Source organism: Myotis myotis, unplaced genomic scaffold (assembly GCF_014108235.1).
Source record: "Myotis myotis isolate mMyoMyo1 unplaced genomic scaffold, mMyoMyo1.p scaffold_m19_p_1, whole genome shotgun sequence".
NCBI classification, from domain to species: Eukaryota; Metazoa; Chordata; class Mammalia; order Chiroptera; family Vespertilionidae; genus Myotis; species Myotis myotis.
Genome location: NW_023416313.1, coordinates 180,329,059 through 180,346,737, shown reverse-complemented (window position 1 = coordinate 180,346,737; position 17,679 = coordinate 180,329,059). Strand labels below are relative to the sequence as shown.

The 17,679-nt window shown below is 37.9% G+C and overlaps 1 protein-coding gene across 3 annotated transcripts in view; it reads left to right on the top strand.

Moving 5' to 3' along the window:
- CLPX (caseinolytic mitochondrial matrix peptidase chaperone subunit X) overlaps window positions 1-13,439 on the top strand; it is a 44,187-nt gene extending 30,748 nt beyond the window's left edge. For 2 of the 3 annotated variants that reach the window (XM_036304801.1, XM_036304792.1), the window contains 4 exons: window positions 3,320-3,619; window positions 6,163-6,255; window positions 8,959-9,065; window positions 11,473-13,439. In XM_036304801.1, coding sequence (XP_036160694.1) covers window positions 3,320-3,619; window positions 6,163-6,255; window positions 8,959-9,065; window positions 11,473-11,563 — 591 coding nt within the window. In that variant the 3' untranslated portion in view covers window positions 11,564-13,439. The remainder of the gene's footprint in view (window positions 1-3,319; window positions 3,620-6,162; window positions 6,256-8,958; window positions 9,066-11,472) is intronic. The other variant, XM_036304811.1, reaches the window with a different exon arrangement.
- The last annotated feature ends 4,240 nt before the right edge of the window (window positions 13,440-17,679 follow it).

Sequence of the window (17,679 nt, the reverse complement as noted above, 5' to 3'; positions counted from 1 at the left end):
TTCAACTGTGATTTTACAGAGGATTAAACACATTTAATCCTAAACACATGTCTTTTGTTTTATCAACCCTCACTGAAAGCCAGAGTTACAATCTATCTATACTAATCTATAATAATAAAAGTGTAATATGCAAATCAACCAAATGGCCGAATAGCAGAACTACTGTCCAGACGAAGCCAGGGCTATGAGGGCCTACTCTTGCACGAATTTTGTGCATCAGGCCTCTAGTGTTAAATAATATACTTTTATTCCAACCGTATCAAAGTGCTGTAGTCCTAAGTTTTATTCCTTTAGCTCATGCCCTCCACTACTCAATCTAGTTGGCAAATAAGTGTTCATCCTTAAAGACTTAGTCTGTTAAATGATTAGGCAATTCCTCTGTGAAGGCTTTCACCTCCTACCTTCACTCCCCTGCATGTGCCTTTTCCACCTTGCCACTGTCATTGTTTGCTGTACAGTTGTTCTTTATTACATCTATGATACTTTAATACCTTCATGTGTTCTCACTCTCAGTAAGCCCTTTTAGGGTAAGGACTGTGTTCAGGTTTGTATCCCCAGTGTTTTATAGTAATTCAGCGTTTCTCAATCTGTGGGTCGTGACCCCTTTGGGGGTCGAACGACCCTTTCACAGGGGTCACCTAAGACCATTGGAAAACACATATATAATTACATACTGTTTTTGTGATTAATCACTATGCTTTAATTATGTTCAATTTGTAACAATGAAATTGGGGGTCACCACAACATGAGGAATTGTATTAAAGGGTCGCGGCATTAGGAAGGTTGAGAACCACTGTAGTAATTGCTTAATGTTTATACTTACATAAAAATATGTATACATTTATTACTAGATATGCTTATATATGAAATATGCTTAATAAGTGTTTAAATTATTGAATGAAAGGTATTTTGCTTTCCTATACACTGTTCATGTACACAGCTTAGAGAATCAGAGGAATTGATTTTTTAAAAATATGTTTTTATTGATTTTTTCAGAGAGAGAGAAAGGGAGAGGGATAAAGAGAGAGAAACATCAGTGAGAGAGGAACACCATCAGTCGGCTGTCTCCTACACATCCCCCACTGGGGATTGAGCCCACAACCCAGGCATATGCCCTGGCTGGGAATTGAACTGGTGACCTCTTGGTTCCTGGGTTAACGCTCAACTGCTGAGCCACACCTGCCAGGAGAGAGGAATTGATTTTTAACTTACTCTGTTTTCTCATACATCATGTGCTTATACTTTTGACAAAGCTGTATGACATCAAAATTAAGCTTTCTGATAATTACCTAGAGCAGTTGTCGGCAAACCGTGGCTCTTTGGCCCCTTGAGTGTGGCTCTTCCACAAAATACCACGTGTGGGCATGTACAGTGCGATTGAAACTTAGTGGCCCATGTGCAGAAGTCGGTTTTCGGCCTGGGCGAGTCTATTTTGAAGAAGTTTCTAAGTGGGGGGTGTCGGTCGGTCGGACAAGGGGAGACACGGCGCAGGCGGGCTGCGGGATACGCAGCACCCGGGAGGCGCACGTGATTCATGCATGAGTTGAGTGAGCCAGTCAGTCAGCAGTCTCATGTGCAGTGGTTAGTGCTAGTCACGTCCGAAAAACGTACACTGGTGACAAAAGTACCTACTCGAAGCATAAAGTTGCCTGTATTTTTCCAACCAGCTGCAAATCCTACAGGTATTTTTGTCATCAATTTAAGAATTGTAATTATTTTGTTTGGTGGCTTTATTATTATAAAATGAAACTTATCTGCTTAGAGGGGTTTAAATGCCTAACCTTGCTAAATAACTTCTCTCGCTTACTGTTTATTTCCTTCCTTAGCACTCATGACAACTGCAATTATTTGATGTGACTATTTATTTATTTAAAGTTGATCTTCCTCACTAGAATGTAAGTTCCAGAAGGATGTCATGTTATCTCCAGCCTTAGACACATAATAGGCATTCCATAAATATATTAGTGTATTGAACTCATGTTGTTAATACTAAGTACTCAATCCAAAATTATTAAGTAAATAACAGTGTACCTACCTATATAGTTTAAGCTTAAAAAATTTGGCTCTCAAAAGAAATTTCAATCGTTGTACTGGTGATATTTGGCTCTGTTGACTAATGAGTTTGCCGACCACTGACCTAAGTATAATTCTTTTATATTGACTGAAGCAAGATCCATACACCTTAGAGGTCCAACCTTTTGCAGCAAACTTAGCATTCTTGTTTGATGTTATCCTTATGTGTTCTTCTTAAAATCTAATCTTAAATTATTCTAATTCATAGGTTGATATATGCAACCCCAAATCATGATTTTAATAGAATGCTTAGCAGTGACTTAAGACCCTTGTGGATAATTTTTTTAAAATACATTTTTATTTATTTCAGAAAGGAAGGGAGAGGGAGAGAGAGATAGCAACATCAGTGATGAGAGAGAATCATTGATTGGTTGCCTCCTGCACACCCCACACTGGGGATCAAGCCTGCAACCCAGGCACATGCCCTTGACCAGAATCAAACCTGGGACCCTTTATTTTATTTATTTATTTTTTAATAAATGTGTTTTTGTTTGTTTGTTTTTTTGTATATTTTTATTATTGACTTTTTTACAGAGAGGAAGGGAGTGGGATAGAGAGTTAGAAACATTGATGAGAGAGAAACATCGATTAGCTGCCTCATGCACACTCCCTACTGGGTATGTGCCCGCAACCAAAGTACATGCCCTTGACCGGAATTGAACCTGGGACCCTTGAGTCCGAAGGCCGACACTCTATCCACTGAGCCAAACCGGCTAGGGCAAACCTGGGACCCTTTAGTCCGCAGGCCAACGCTCTATCCATGAGCCAAAGCAACTAGGGCTGGATAATTTCTTTATCATGCTGCTTGTTCTGAAGGCACTACTCCTGTTTAAAGTATTATAAAATTAACTTTGGTTACACAATAATTACCGTCTCCATTTTCACAGTTCTTACCTATTTTGGAAATCACACTAGTTCACAGGTCTCAGAAAAACTCAAATATCATTATCTGAGTTCTAAGGACTTCTTATCTACTTTACTAGAAATCATTCTTTGAGAGTTGGTTATTATAGGTTCTCAATTCTGAAGGTAGATAGACCTGAGTTCAAATCCTGCCTTTACCACTTCAGCAACAAGAGCTTTGACAAGGTACTTAATCTTTCTAGACCCATTTGCTTTATTTGTAAAATGTGAATGATGATAGAACTTTCTTCTGTTGCAAAGATCACATGAGACATGCATGCAAAGTACTTAGTACAATGCAACTTCATTCTGCTGTTTATAACATCCATCTGTTCTTTGGCAGTATCTTGGATTTGGAACACCATCAAATCTTGGAAAAGGCAGAAGGGCTGCAGCTGCTGCAGACCTTGCCAATCGAAGTGGCGAATCAAATACTCACCAAGACATTGAAGAAAAAGATCGATTATTACGTCATGTAGAAGCAAGAGATCTCATTGAATTTGGCATGATTCCTGAGTTTGTGGGACGGTTGCCTGTTGTAGTTCCTTTACATAGCCTAGATGAGAAAACACTTGTACAAATACTAACTGAGCCGCGTAATGCTGTTATTCCTCAGTACCAGGCCTTATTCAGCATGGATAAGGTTAGATTTTTATTTTTCATACTTAGTTAATGTTTTTTGCTATTGAAACTGCACATATTAGCATCTGTGTATATAAAAGCCTAATATGCTAAGTGTCCAACCGTTCGTTTGACCAGTTGCTATGAAGCACGCTGACCACCAGAGGGAAGACGCTCCGACTGGTATATTAGCTTGCTGCTGGGGTCCTGCCGATTAGGACTGGGCGAGATGAGCCAGACATGCCCTGGAGCCTTCCCGAGGTTCCTCCCCAGCCTTGATCGTGCACCGGTGGTGTCCCTCAGCCTGGCCTGCGCCCTCTTGCAATTTGGGACCCCTTGGAGGATGTCAGAGAGCCAGTTTTGGCCTGATCCCCACAGGCCAGGCCGAGGGACGAGAGACCCCAATGGTGCATGAATCTGTGCTCCAGGCCTCTAGTAAAAAATAAAAAAGCAGCCCTGACTGGTTTGGCTCAGTGGATAGAACGTCGGCCTGCGGACTCAAGGGTCCCAGGTTCGATTCTGGTCAAGGGCATGTACCTTGGTTGGGGGCACATTCCCAGTAGGGGGTGTGCAGGAGGCAGCTGATTGATGTTTCTCTCATCGATGTTTCTAACTCTCTATTCCTCTCTCTTCCTCTCTATAAAAAATCAATAAAAACAAAAAATATAAAAAAATAAAAATAAAAAAGCAGTCATATTCATCTGGAATACCAGCCTATTCCTCATTATATATAGATCTTGAATCAGGGAAGGTACATTTTATTATATTAGACATTTATGAGTTGGCTTTGTCACAATTAAAATCTTCATTGTAGTTTAAAGTTTAAAGATAAATAAATATATATATACTAGAGGCCCAATGCATGAAATTCATGCAAGAGTAGGCCTTTCTTCCCCCTGGCTGCCGGCATCAGCTTCCCTCTGGCACCCGAGACCCTGGCTTCCCTCTGGCCGCTGGCAGGCACCCAGGACCCAGGCTTCCCGTGCAGCCCCAGCTTCATCCGGAAGATGTCCTGTCTAATTAGCACATTATGCTTTTATTATTACAGATTATTCCAGCAGCCTACTCTAAACCCCTCAAGCCAGACACAGGATTGTCCTTTCAGCCTTGACAGTCTAAATGCTTTTGTTGTGTTATACTGTGTATACTTTTATATGGTTTTCTCTATAAAGTTTTATTAGCTCCCACATTTACTTCTCTGTACCAGGCACCTGGAGGTCACTCAGACCCACACAGTCAATCTGATAGCAGATGTTTTGGGTTTTATTAACTTAGTATCTCTAAATAGTAGTCTCCTCTCCATTGCCTTGCCATTACCTCAACTCAAGCTCCTTTGTCTTGACCCCATGCATTTGGTTCCTAATTGGTCAGTTTTCCTGTCTCAAATCTGTTTATGACCATCACCACCATCATTATCTTCCACTTTACTTCCAGATCAGACCGTTTTTAAATTATTAAGCACAGTGCCCAGCAAACAGCTGTTAAGTTCTTAATAAATATTTGTTGAATGAGTAAACACAAAGCTAATTATCTTACACTCCTCCTTAAAATCCTTCTTGGTCCCCTGGTCTTATTTAGATGCCCCCACTTTGGTGCTCCCTTAGCACAATGTGCATACACTGTGTTGTAAATGGTGGTTTGCTAATTTGTCACCACCTAGTAGAGTAAGTTCTTTGATGTCCAAGAGAGTGTCTCATTCATCATTTAGTCTCTAAAATATAATCACATAAGGGGTTCAGTAATTGTTGAATGAAAGTCCATGTTAATCTAGAAAAAAATCTTTTCAAGAATTAAGGACAAAATAGGTTAATTGATAGAAACAATTGGTGGGGGGTTTTTTGTTGTTTTTTATCTTAGAAGAAGGGAGGGAGAGAGAGAGAAACATCATTATGAAAGAGAAACATTGCTAGATTGCCTCCCACACGTGCTCCAACCAGGGATTGAACCTGTGACCTGAGCCTGTGCTCTGACCAGAAATCAAACCCGCCATCCTCTGGTGGATGGGACGACACTCCAACCAACTGAGCTGTACAGGGCGAGTGGTGCTTCTTGAAAGCAAGGTTCTAAACCATGAGAGACAAATATCTCACTTAAATTTTATGTTTTCTGGAGGTAGAAATTAATAACAAAAGATGCTTAATACTAAGGTTTTATAAAATTTATGTTCCAAAGTACTTTGAAAATGTCTTGGTGGTATATTCTCAATAATTTGAACTCTATTTTGAAATGCGTGGTAATTTAGAGAGGCTTATCTAAAGTTTAGTAACACTCTTTAAAATGTATGTTTCCTAGTAAGAAATTGAGAGTCTAAAAATCCTTTATTCTGAAAAGGGATAGATAGGGTCAGTCAAAACATAAGATTCTGGCCCGGTATTTCTAAGTGAGTGTACTTACCCCTCTGGCTCTTTCTTATCTGTAAAGTCTAGGCATTGCTTCCTTTTTGTTCTAAATAGACTAGTAATGGTGGTAGGTAGTAACAGTTAATAGATGAAATGCTATATGGTTAATTAGGAAAATATCACCAAGTATTATCTAAGTTCTTATTTCTTTTAAATCTATTTTTAGTGTGAACTGAATGTTACTGAGGATGCTTTGAAAGCTATAGCCAGATTGGCACTAGAACGAAAAACAGGTGCACGAGGTCTTCGGTCCATAATGGTAAGTTGGTGTTATTATTACAAAAACTAGATTATTTATTTATCTTAGTTTTGAGAATATTAATACTCCATGTTTTTCCTTTGGAAATATATCCAGAGAGTTGCCCAAGTGCTTTTGTGGTTGTTTTAAATTGTCATAGTAGATTATATTTTTCTTCTTTCTAAAAAGAAACTTTAAGATATTTGCAACAAAGGATACACATACTATGATTAATGAAATAGAGAAAAATCAGGTTCAAGGGAGGGAGAATTTCAGAAAATTCCACACAGGCCTTTGGTCTAAGCCCCAGAGTGCTTTTTCAGACCCATTGAAATCCTCATTTTTGTGTTTGTTTGCTTGAAATTCATTTGCAAATACCTTGATCCTGTACCACTAAATTTTTCAGTATGGCATGAACTTTTTTTTATTTTGTAACAAATCCTAGAGACCCAGTCTGTTTTCAGCCACAACCCACTTTCTTCTTTAGAGCTCTCTCCCCTACCTGCACAGCCTGGCTGTACAGTGTGTTACTATTTCCCTACATACTTCCAAAGCAAGATCATGTTCCTATGTTCTTTTAAGGATTTCACTGCTAAATATTACTTCTTCATCTCAGTAGGACATTTTGAGATTATACAGTCAAACCTCTTTTCTCGAATATATCCCATCTTGAACAATTCAGTTCTGGACCAGACTCACAGAAAAAAATGTCTTGGTTATCAAACCAAACTTCATTTTTAGACCTGACAACCCTTTCATGCTGATACCACAGCATGACAAAAAGTGTCTCGAAGGAAACAAACAAAAGAGAGAATACTTTTGTTGCTGGCAGAAAAACAATTAGCACAATTTTAAAGCATAAAGAGGCCAAGAGTGCTCATGTTGCTAAGGGTGTGAAAGAAGCATTGAACCAGGTAGAAATACTTGTTGATTTGGATAAATGAAAATTAGTTAGCCAGTGACAGCATTTAGGAGGCAATGATATATGAACAAGCAAAAATGCTGCATACAGACCTGAAAGACACCCCTGGAACAAGTGCTGAAAGTGGTTCCTTTAAGGTTAGTAGGGGGTGGTTTGATAAATTGAAGAAGTGTTTATTTATAGATTAAACAGTACATTAGACATGTACTGTGTATAAGAAAGGATAAAATGGAATCATTTGGGGGTCTGGAATGGATTAATTCAATTTGCATTATTTCTAATGGGAAAAAATGATTCTGTTTTTTGAACAAGTCACTTCTTTTTTTTTAATTTTTTTTAATTTTTATTTATTTTATTTTATTGCTTACAGTCTTACAAAGGGTATTACATATGTGCCCTTTTTTTCCCCCGCCCTTGATTCTTTTTTTTTAAAATATATTTTATTGATTTTCCACAGAGAAGAAGGGAGAGGGATAGAGAGTTAGAAACATCGATGAGAGAGATCGATCAGCTGCCTCCTGCACACCCCCCAGTGGGGATGTGCCCACAACCAAGGTACATGCCCTTGACCGGAATCGAACCTGGGACCCTTCAGTCCGCAGGCCGACACTCTATCCACTGAGCCAAACCGGTTCAGCAAGTCACTTCTTGAACAACCTTCTGGAATGAATTAAGTTTGAGAACCAAGGTTCTACTGCACTAATGAAGGCCTAGACTTTAGGTGCTACTGATTAAGGACAGATTTATATAAAAAATGCACATTAGAAAAGTAGGTGATAGCGTTGACATTTTAAAAGAAATTTGTTGTACTCAACCAATATTTATTATACAATGCTTGACATTAATGTTACCTACACAAAAATTAGGTTTCTGTTTTAACTGTCACAAGGTATGTTATATTTGATGTCTGCTTATCTTCTGAGATAACTTAAGAGGCGGTTGATTGGTTTTGAACAACTTTAGTTATTCAAAGAACAATCTTTTATTTTTGTTTTTAAATGACATTACTATATAAAGGAATTGTGGTAGTCTGATCATAATTTTGATTAGTTTGAGTCAAGTCAGATTTGGTCAGATTTTCCTTAAAATGGAATATAATCCAGCCCCAACTTATAGGCGAAACTAGTTTCCTTTAGTAAAGTTTTCTTTAATATGTTTTTATTGATTTTTATTTTATTTTTTTGAATGAGCGGGAGGGAGAGGAAGAGAGAGAGAGAAACATCAGTGATGAAAGAGAATCATCATTTAGCTGCCTCCTGCATGCCCCCTGTTGGGGATCGAGCCTGCAACCCAGGCATGTGCCCTAACTAGGAATCGAACCCTGACCTCCTGGTTCATAGGCCAGTGCTCAGCCACTGAGCCTCATCAGCTGGGCATTAGTAGTAAACAACTTTAAATCTGAAGCACTTGAGACAAAAGCTTATTTGAAGTCATGGTAAAAATTGAAGAGCCTGGTAGAGATGATTTAGGAATAATCATTTTTGAAGTAAGACTAATCATAGAATATGCCAGGAATGCTTTTGAAAGACATCCAAATGTAGTATGTAGTCCTTTTGTATGTGCATGGTGACCTAAGTAGGCAGAAGTACAGACAAATAGCCTTCCCTTATAGAATGACTTCTTTCTGAATTTATTTAGAAGCTGTTTTAATATGAATATAAAAACTTTTACATTGACTTTTGCAACTTTCAGTTCCTGGTACATAATAGGACTCAGTAAAGTTTACTGAGTTAATGACTTTGATTTGTATGTTATATGTAACCTCAGTTTTCCATGCCATTCATTACTTTCTGTCTTTTTAGGAAAAGCTATTATTAGAACCAATGTTTGAAGTCCCTAATTCTGATATTGTATGTGTGGAGGTTGACAAAGAAGTAGTAGAAGGAAAAAAGGAACCAGGATACATCCGGTAAGGTGCTGCTCTGTCAAGCTAGAACAGTTCTAAAATTTAAGATCAGCTTTTCAGTGCTGTAATTTATTGGTTTGGCATAAAAATTGCATAAAAATCCTTATATTCATAAGGGAAGCAATAATCTCATAACTTTTCTGTAGAAAAATGTTCTCATTTTGGTTTATAAAATTATATTTTGTGAGTCTTTTGAAAATTGATCTTCAGAATTGGCCTCTACTTTTTCCATTGAGGAAGAAGATTTAAAGAGACATAAAAGTAATCCAAATGAAAAAATTTAAGTGAACTTTACTGCTAATTCTGTAATTTGTGAATGATTTGTTTTCTGTCTTTCACAAGACCAAAACTTTGTGGACATAATTTTTCTCTAATTTGTATCATATCAGTTGAGAAATTTGATACATCTTTCATTGCTTTATCTATTCCAGGGGTCAGCACACTTTCATGTAAAGGGCAAAATATTATAGGGCCATACAGTATGTATTTGCAATTACTCACAGTGTGATAACAGCCATAGACAGTCTGTAAATGAATGAGGATGTCTGTATTACTCTAAGTCTTTATTTACAAAACAGATGATGGGCCTGTAGGCTGTAGTTTACTGACCTGATGTAGTCAATAAATATTATTTAGTGCTTGACATTAATGTTACCTACACAAAAACTAGATTTCTGTTTTAACTGTCACAAGGTATGTTATATTTTATGTTTGTTTATCTTCTGAGATAACTTAGGAGGCGATTGATTTTGAACAACTTTAGTTACTCAAAGAACAATCTTTGACTGATTTTTAACAACTTTCGTTATTCAAAGAACAATCTTTTATTTTTGTTTTTAAATGACATTACTATATATTAGAGGTCTAATTAGTGGAATTGTAGTGGTCTGATCATAATTTTGATTAGTTTGAGTCAAACTAGATTTGGTCAGAGCTTCATCTTCTTTACCATAGACATATGCTAAAAGTCAAGCATTTGAGTTGAAATAATAGGTTCCAGCTACTTGTTGGAAAAATGGATTTTTAAAAAAATCCTCACCTGAGGACATGTTCATTGATTTTTAGAGAGAGGGGGAAGGATGGTGAGGGGAGGTGTCGGGGTTCTTGTTCCAGCATTAAGAAGGGTTCAGGAAATCTGGAGAAGGCTGTGCGTAGATTAAATAGGAGTCCGGAGACAAAGCATAATTTTGAAAGGCATTTGGGGGTCAAAGGAGCTTAGCTTAAAGGAAGCTAAGATCTAAGTTCTAAGGTCTAAGTCAGGGGTGGGCAAACTTTTTGACTCGAGGGCCACAATGGGTTCTTAAACTGGACCGGAGGGCTGGAACAAAAGCATGGATGGAGTGTTTGTGTGAACTAATATAAATTCAAAGTAAACATCATTACATAAAAGAGTACGGTCTTTTTTTTCATAGGTTTATTCATTTCAAACTGGCCGGATCCGGCCCGGGCAGTAGTTTGCCCACGGCTGGCTAAGTTCTCCTCATCTCAGGACCCCATGCTTTTTCTTTTTTTTTTTTTTTTTTTATTATTAGTTAAGGTATTACAAATGTGTCCTCATCCCCCCCATTAACCCCCAACCTCCCCCACACACACACTCATGCTCCCATCCCCCTGTTGTCCATGTCCATTGGTATGGCTTATATACATGTATACAAGTCCTTCGGTTGATCTCTTCCCCTTACCCCCGCCCTCCCCTACTTTCCTTCTGGGGATTGATAGCCTGATTGCTGTTTCTCAGTCCATAGACTGATGAAAAGGGACAGACCCATGCTTTTTATTAACACAACTTGTCCAGAGGCGAGGCAAAGATATACACTTCAAAGGGTATACACAAGCATTGTCAGAATGAGGGAATTAGCCTACAGCTGTTCAGGTGTTTGGCCAGTAGGAGGCAATAACATTTAGATTAAGATGCCCTTTAGCTGCCTGGCAGCCAAGCAATCATCCCTTTTCAGGTTTGGGAAAATGCCTTTAGCCATTCCCAACAGGTGATTACATATGTGTGACTCAACCCTGTTGAGTCCCCAAGTTCCATCAACCTTTTGATGAAACTCTTGAAATTATGACATGCTAGAATTGGCTTCCAGCAGGGAGGGAGAGAAAAGGAGAGAGAGAAAGAAAGAAACATTGATGTGAGAGAGAAATATCGATTGGTTGCCTCCTGTATGCATCCCAACCAGGGATCAAACCTGTAACCTACATATATGCCCTGACCAGGAATTGAATCCACAACCTTATGGTGCACGGGACAACACTCTAACCAACTGAGCCACACTGGCTAGGGCAAATGGATTTTTTAAAGCCTTGTTGTCAATTTATTTCAGTAATACATTTGTTAAGGAAAATGTTGAGCCCAGAAATCATGTTTACTCCTCATTTTTATTTAAAAAAACATGTTTTTTTCTTATAGGGCTCCAACAAAAGAATCCTCTGAAGAGGAGTATGATTCTGGAGTTGAAGAAGAAGGATGGCCTCGCCAGGCAGATGCTGCAAACAGCTAAATTGTCAGACTTTTGTCCTGTATATAAAGCTTTCCTTCTGTGTTTAGGATCATAACTGTCTCTGCAGTCTGACATTAAAAGCATTGGATCTGTCTTGGATATCATACATGGTCAGAAGCCTTTAGAATAAAAATCAGATCATGTATATTAAGTAACATCACATTGATTGGTACAAAAGACATTATGTGGACTTTAATGACACAGTGTTCAGCGATAAAATGTACATTATTTTGGTTCAGTTTTTAAAAAAAAATGCTAAAACAAAATTCTAAGGAGTTCTTTGGCAATGCAGATGTTGCAATAACTATTTTACAATAATGTTACTCTACAAATGGGAAAATAAATTCTTTAAAATTGAAGATCGAAATACCATTCTTTAATCTTTTTTACCCTTATTTGTTTCCTGAAAATATTAGAATTTTATTTACCTTAAACATTGGAAGAGGTAGTTTCCAAGTAGTTAAAATTTTCATGGAAAAAGTATCCTGAAGAACCTATTTTAACGATTTGTTTAGCTGTATTCTTATTCTTACCTGCTAAGCATGACACTAACTTCCCAATTGGTACTATAAGAAAGGCCAATCTTTTCTGACTTTTCTGATTTATTTGCCATCTTTAACGCATTTTAGTACCAGGAGTGAGCAGATGGAATTGAAGTCTGCCATAAATCTTCAGAAAAAGACTACATTTAATACTAAAAGTAGCATGCAGCGTCAGTCATAATAACAGCCATGTGCTGAACTAAATAAAATATCTTAATATTGTGCATTTACCTAAAATACTCAGCTAATTTTTTGTTTTGTTTTTCTGTGTGCTGGATATTTGTCTAATTTTTTGGCTTCATAGAACATTAAAGAAAACTGCTTTGCTATCAGTATAAGTTAATGCGGTCACACTACAATATAAGTTATTAATCCTTGTTAGAGGGTGGGGCAAAGGATTTACAGTTCATATGGAAAATAATTACAATAATCTATAATAATAAAAGCATAATATGCTAATTAGACAGGGCGTCCTTCTGGACGACCTTCGGATGAACCAGGGGCTGCAAGGGCAGAGCCCCTTGCACAGATTTTGTGCATTGGGCCTCTAGTTAATAAATAATAATACAAGAGTAAACTGTTCCACATACTCAACAACTGTAAACTTATTTTTGCCCCAACCTGCATAAAATTAAACAGTGGGGGAAATTTGGGGGACTTAAAAATGAAAATGACTTGTTTGCATAAATATTAAAATATTTGGGTACCTTTTAAGCTTTTTCTTCCCTTCTATAATATTGATGTAATTTTTTATGCTATTCAGTTCAAACTTATTTGAAATTGTTTAAATCAAAGTACATTGAAATGTTTGTTTTTATTTTTTGGTTTATAGACTTTTTCCTTTTATCCCCTTTTTCTCAGGAAGAGAACCTTAAGCTATTAGCAAATTCTAAATCCTGTTAAGAGTTGGGCTTTCTATGATGTAATAAGGGATGTGAGATATCGATGGCTGAGGTAGAACCAGAAATGCACTTTTGCAGAGTGTTTAAGTCTGACTGCTATAGTGTGGCACAGAAACAAGTATCCTTGTTAGTCTCCATAGGAATGGTTAAGTTTTTCTCAGGAAGTCTTTCATATTATAACTGTTCATTATCTTTCTCTTATGACATTATTTTCCTTTTTGTAGAGTGAAAATTGAAGTAGCTACTAAATATATTAAGAGTAATCCTCCAGAAATGGACTTGGAGACGTTTTAGTCACAACTCACATTTGGTTTGGAAGTTGTTAACAAAACATAATCAATGTTTTTAAATCAAACTCAACTGAGTATAACTACGGTTTGTATCTTGAAACTTATGTTTTGGCATTTGAATAAAACAAAAGGACTAAATGAATGCCATTGTGGTGGTGTGTCCATAATGCAGTGCCATTTTTAAAAGGACACAGATATCTGAGCTGCTTTATTTCAATGTTTACTTAGTCCTTGGCACTTTCATAACCTGCTAATTGTCCTAATTTCAAATTCCACAGAAAAAAAGACTTTAAAGTTTATGTTAAACACCTATTGAAAATCCGCACATATCCTGCATGGGCCCCACACTAGGGACACAGACCAAGCTTTTCAAGATTACTAGTCTACTTGGGGAAGCAAACACAAAAAAAGTGCATTATAATAATGGAAATGAGGTAGGTGCCAGGTGTGGTGCATAAAGAGTAGTGGCCCAGATGATCTGGAAGAGCAAGTATGACTTTTCCAGAAAAGAGTAATGAAAATATCGGAAATTTTAAACAATTACTAGGCAGCTTTAGGAGTTGAGAAATAAGCAACAAGTATGACTTCACATTGCTGCTGAGATGACCATGTAATATATTTTCCCCCTTCTCTATTCAACTGAAGACTTTGCCTCATATTTCATTGAGAAACCATCAGAAGATGAAAGTCATCTTCCCATCATCAAATCTATAAATCTAGCTGCTTCAGCACCCAATCTTTTATCCAGTTACAACTGAAGAATCCCTCTTACCCAAACTCAGTCACCCCACATCATTATGAGGGGATCCCATCATCCCCTCTTATTTCTCAACACCTTTATTTCTTTTTGTCAGTATGTCTTCTACATTATTCATCTCCTTCTGAATCATTCCCAGCAGCATTTAGACAACTGCCTAGTACTTCCTATCCTGTAGCAAACCTCCCAAGTTTATTTTTCACTTGTCTTTCTGACTACACATGGTGAAGACAATGCCTATTTCATTAAAACATCACCTACCAAAGTGATTCGTGAATTTGGTGCTCCATATATTTTAAAACAAGTAACAGAATAACTGGTATGCCAGATTACTTCTAATTTTATGCAGAAAGGAGAAGGGGACTAAAAGGGTTTTAAGTAGCCCTGGTCAGTGTGGCTCAATTGGTTAAGCATACTCCTGTACACCAAAGGTCACCGGTACAATTCCTGTCAGGGCACATGCCTAGGTTTCGGGCTTGATCCCCAGTTGGAGTGCGTGTGGGAGGCAGCCAATTTATGTTTCTCCTCAAAAAAAAAAAAAAAAAAAAAAAAGGAGGTGGGGGGTTTAAGTAGAAAAGTTAGACATTAGATGTGTTTTTATTCCCCCGCATTTTTAAAAAATATATTTCTTTTTTGATTTCAGAGAGGAAGGGAAAGGGAGAGAGAGAGAAAGGATGTCCCAAAATTCACGCAAGAAGTAATTTCGATAGAAAACACAGGTTTATAATTAAAAATTGTAAATTTTTTATTGATTCATAAAGTATACTGTATTAGGTTATGTATGGAATAGCATATCGGATAAATGGCCTCCACGGCTTTGTTGGCACATATGCACTCTTGTTGAAATTTTCCATGACCATTTTGCATAAATGTGGCTGAATTTTGATGAGGCTCATTTTCATCTTGCTGGCTTGGTTAATCGACAAAATTGTCGCATTTGGGGTTCAGAAAATCCACGAGTGATTATTGAGAAACAAATGTATCCACAACGTGTCACTGTTTGGTGCCGATTTTGGGCTGGATGCATCATCGGACCATTCTTCTTCGAAAATGCGGCTGCTCAGGCAATAACAGTTAATGGTGCTTGCTATCGCAACATGATAATCCAGTTTACCCGATATGCTATTCCATACATAACCCTACACTGTATACTTTATGAATCAATAAAAAATTTACAATTTTTAATTGTAACCCTGTGTTTTCTATCAAAATTTACTTCTTGCATGAATTTTGGGACACCCTTTAGAAACATCAATGATGAGAGAATCATTGATCGGTGCCTCCTGCATATCCCCCACTGGGGATCAAGCCTGCAACCCAAACATGTGCCCTTGGCCGGAATCGAACCTGGGACGCTTCAGTCCGCAGGCTGACGCTCCACCCACTAAGCCAAGCCAGCTAGGGCAATTCCCCTGCATTTTAAAAAAATTTTCTTTATGGTTGAAAGTATTACATATGTCTTCTTTTCCCCCCATTGACCTCTCCCAGTCGGCTCCCACCTCCCAACACAGGCCCTCACCCCTCTATTGTCTGTGTCCATTTGATTATGCCTATATGCTTGCATATAGTGTTTTGGTTGATCTCTTACCCTCCCCCAACCTTCCCTGCTTTCCCTCTGAGGTTTGACGGTCTGTTCGATCCTTCTATGTCTCTGGACCTATTTTTGTTCACCAGTTTATGATCATTTTATTCCACAAATGAGTGAGATTATGTGATACTTATCTTTCTCTGACTGGCTTATTTCACTTAGCATAATGCTCTCCAGGTCCATCCATGCTGTTGCAAGTGGTTAAGAGTTCTTTCTTTTTTACAGCAGTGTAGTATTCCATTGTGTAGATGTACCACAGTTTTCTAATCCACTCATCTGCTGATGGGCACTTAGGCTATTTCCAAATCTTAGCTATTGTAAATTGTGCTGCTGTGAACATAAGGGTGCATATATTCTTTCTGATTGGTGTTTCTGATTTCTTGGGATGTATTCCTAGGAGTGGGATTACTGGGTCAAAAGGGAGTTCCATTTTTAATTTTATAGATGATAGAGGAGCAAGGATTGAATCACGGACATGTGGGACTATTATAATAAGCCTGCCAGATGATAATGGATTGGACTAAGGTGATAACAATGGAAGTGAAGAGTAGATGGGTACCTATTTTTGAAAATCTGATGAAAAGTGGTATCCCATGTTGTTCAGTGGGGAAACTCAGTATTACAAAGATGTCTGTTACCCCTACATTAATTTATATATTTAACATTTCAATAAAATACTGGTAAGGTTTTAAATTAAAATTGACAAATAGATCTAAAGTTCATATGGAAAAGTAGGTTAGAATGGTAAGCAAAATGATAATGTGCACTCATGGTGTTTACTCTGTGTCACTGTTCGTGTAATGCAACAATTCTATGAGTTAGATTCTATTAACACTTTTTATAGATGAAACTGAAGTCCAGTGGTTAAGTAGCTTTCCCAAGGCCACACAACTAGTAAGTAACAGGATTTAATCCCAGGCATATTGGTTCTAGGGCCTCTCCGCTTAACCAAGAGGTGCTGCCTATTCTATTAAAAAAAATTATAGCTTCACAAGTTTAAGTGCATACCAGTGTATGAATGAACAGACATCAAAGGAAAATAAAGTTCAGAAATAGACCCCAAATATATATGGTAATTCAATATTGGAAATGGTATTTCAAATTAGGAAAGAATCCTATCTAATAAAGAGGGATATGCTAATTGACCGCCATGCCTCACAAAATGGCAAAGAGGGAATATGCTAATTGACTCACACCTTCACAAAGATGGCGGTGCCCACAGCCACAAGATGGTGGTGCCCAGTCCCCTCAGCCCCGCCTCATCCAGCCTCAGTCCCCCAGTCCCCTCAGCCCCACAGGGGAAGACAGTTGGGGGCAATCGGGCTGGCAGGGGAGGGCAGTTGGGGATGATCATGCCAGCAGGGGAGCAGTTAGGTGTCAATCAGGCCAGCAGGGGAGCAGTTAGGGAGCTATCAGGCTGACAGGCAGAGTGGTTAGGAGTCAGCAGTCCCAGATTGTGAGAGGGATGTGAGAGGGTGCAGGCTGGGCTGAGGGACACCCCCTGCCCCCGTGCATGAATTTTGTGCACCAGGCCTCTAGTATTCAATAAATGGTAATGATAGCTGAGTATCCATCTAGAACAGCAGTTCTCAACCTGTGGGTCGCGACCCCTTTGGGGGTTGAACGACCCTTTCACAGGGGTCGCCTAAGACCATCGGAAAACATATATAATTACATATTGTTTTTGTGATTAATCACTATGCTTTAATTATGTTCAATTTGTAACAATGAAATTGGGGGTTGAGAACCACTGATCTAGAAAATACAGGATGTCAAAAATGTATATACACACTTAGAATAATTATAAAGGCAGTGTTCATTAAAATACATTTCATTTAAAAAAATTGAGCTATTAGCTGTTAAAATGTATACATTTGGGGGGATACCCTATATAAAGTTAGAGTCATGCCTTACCTAATACATTTTAAGATAAGCCTTTAAATGTTATGCAGAGTATTACAAGTTACTTAATACATAAGATACAAGTAAATATGTAGAGTATTACAAAGAGTTTCTGAGAAATATGAGAGGTCTCTT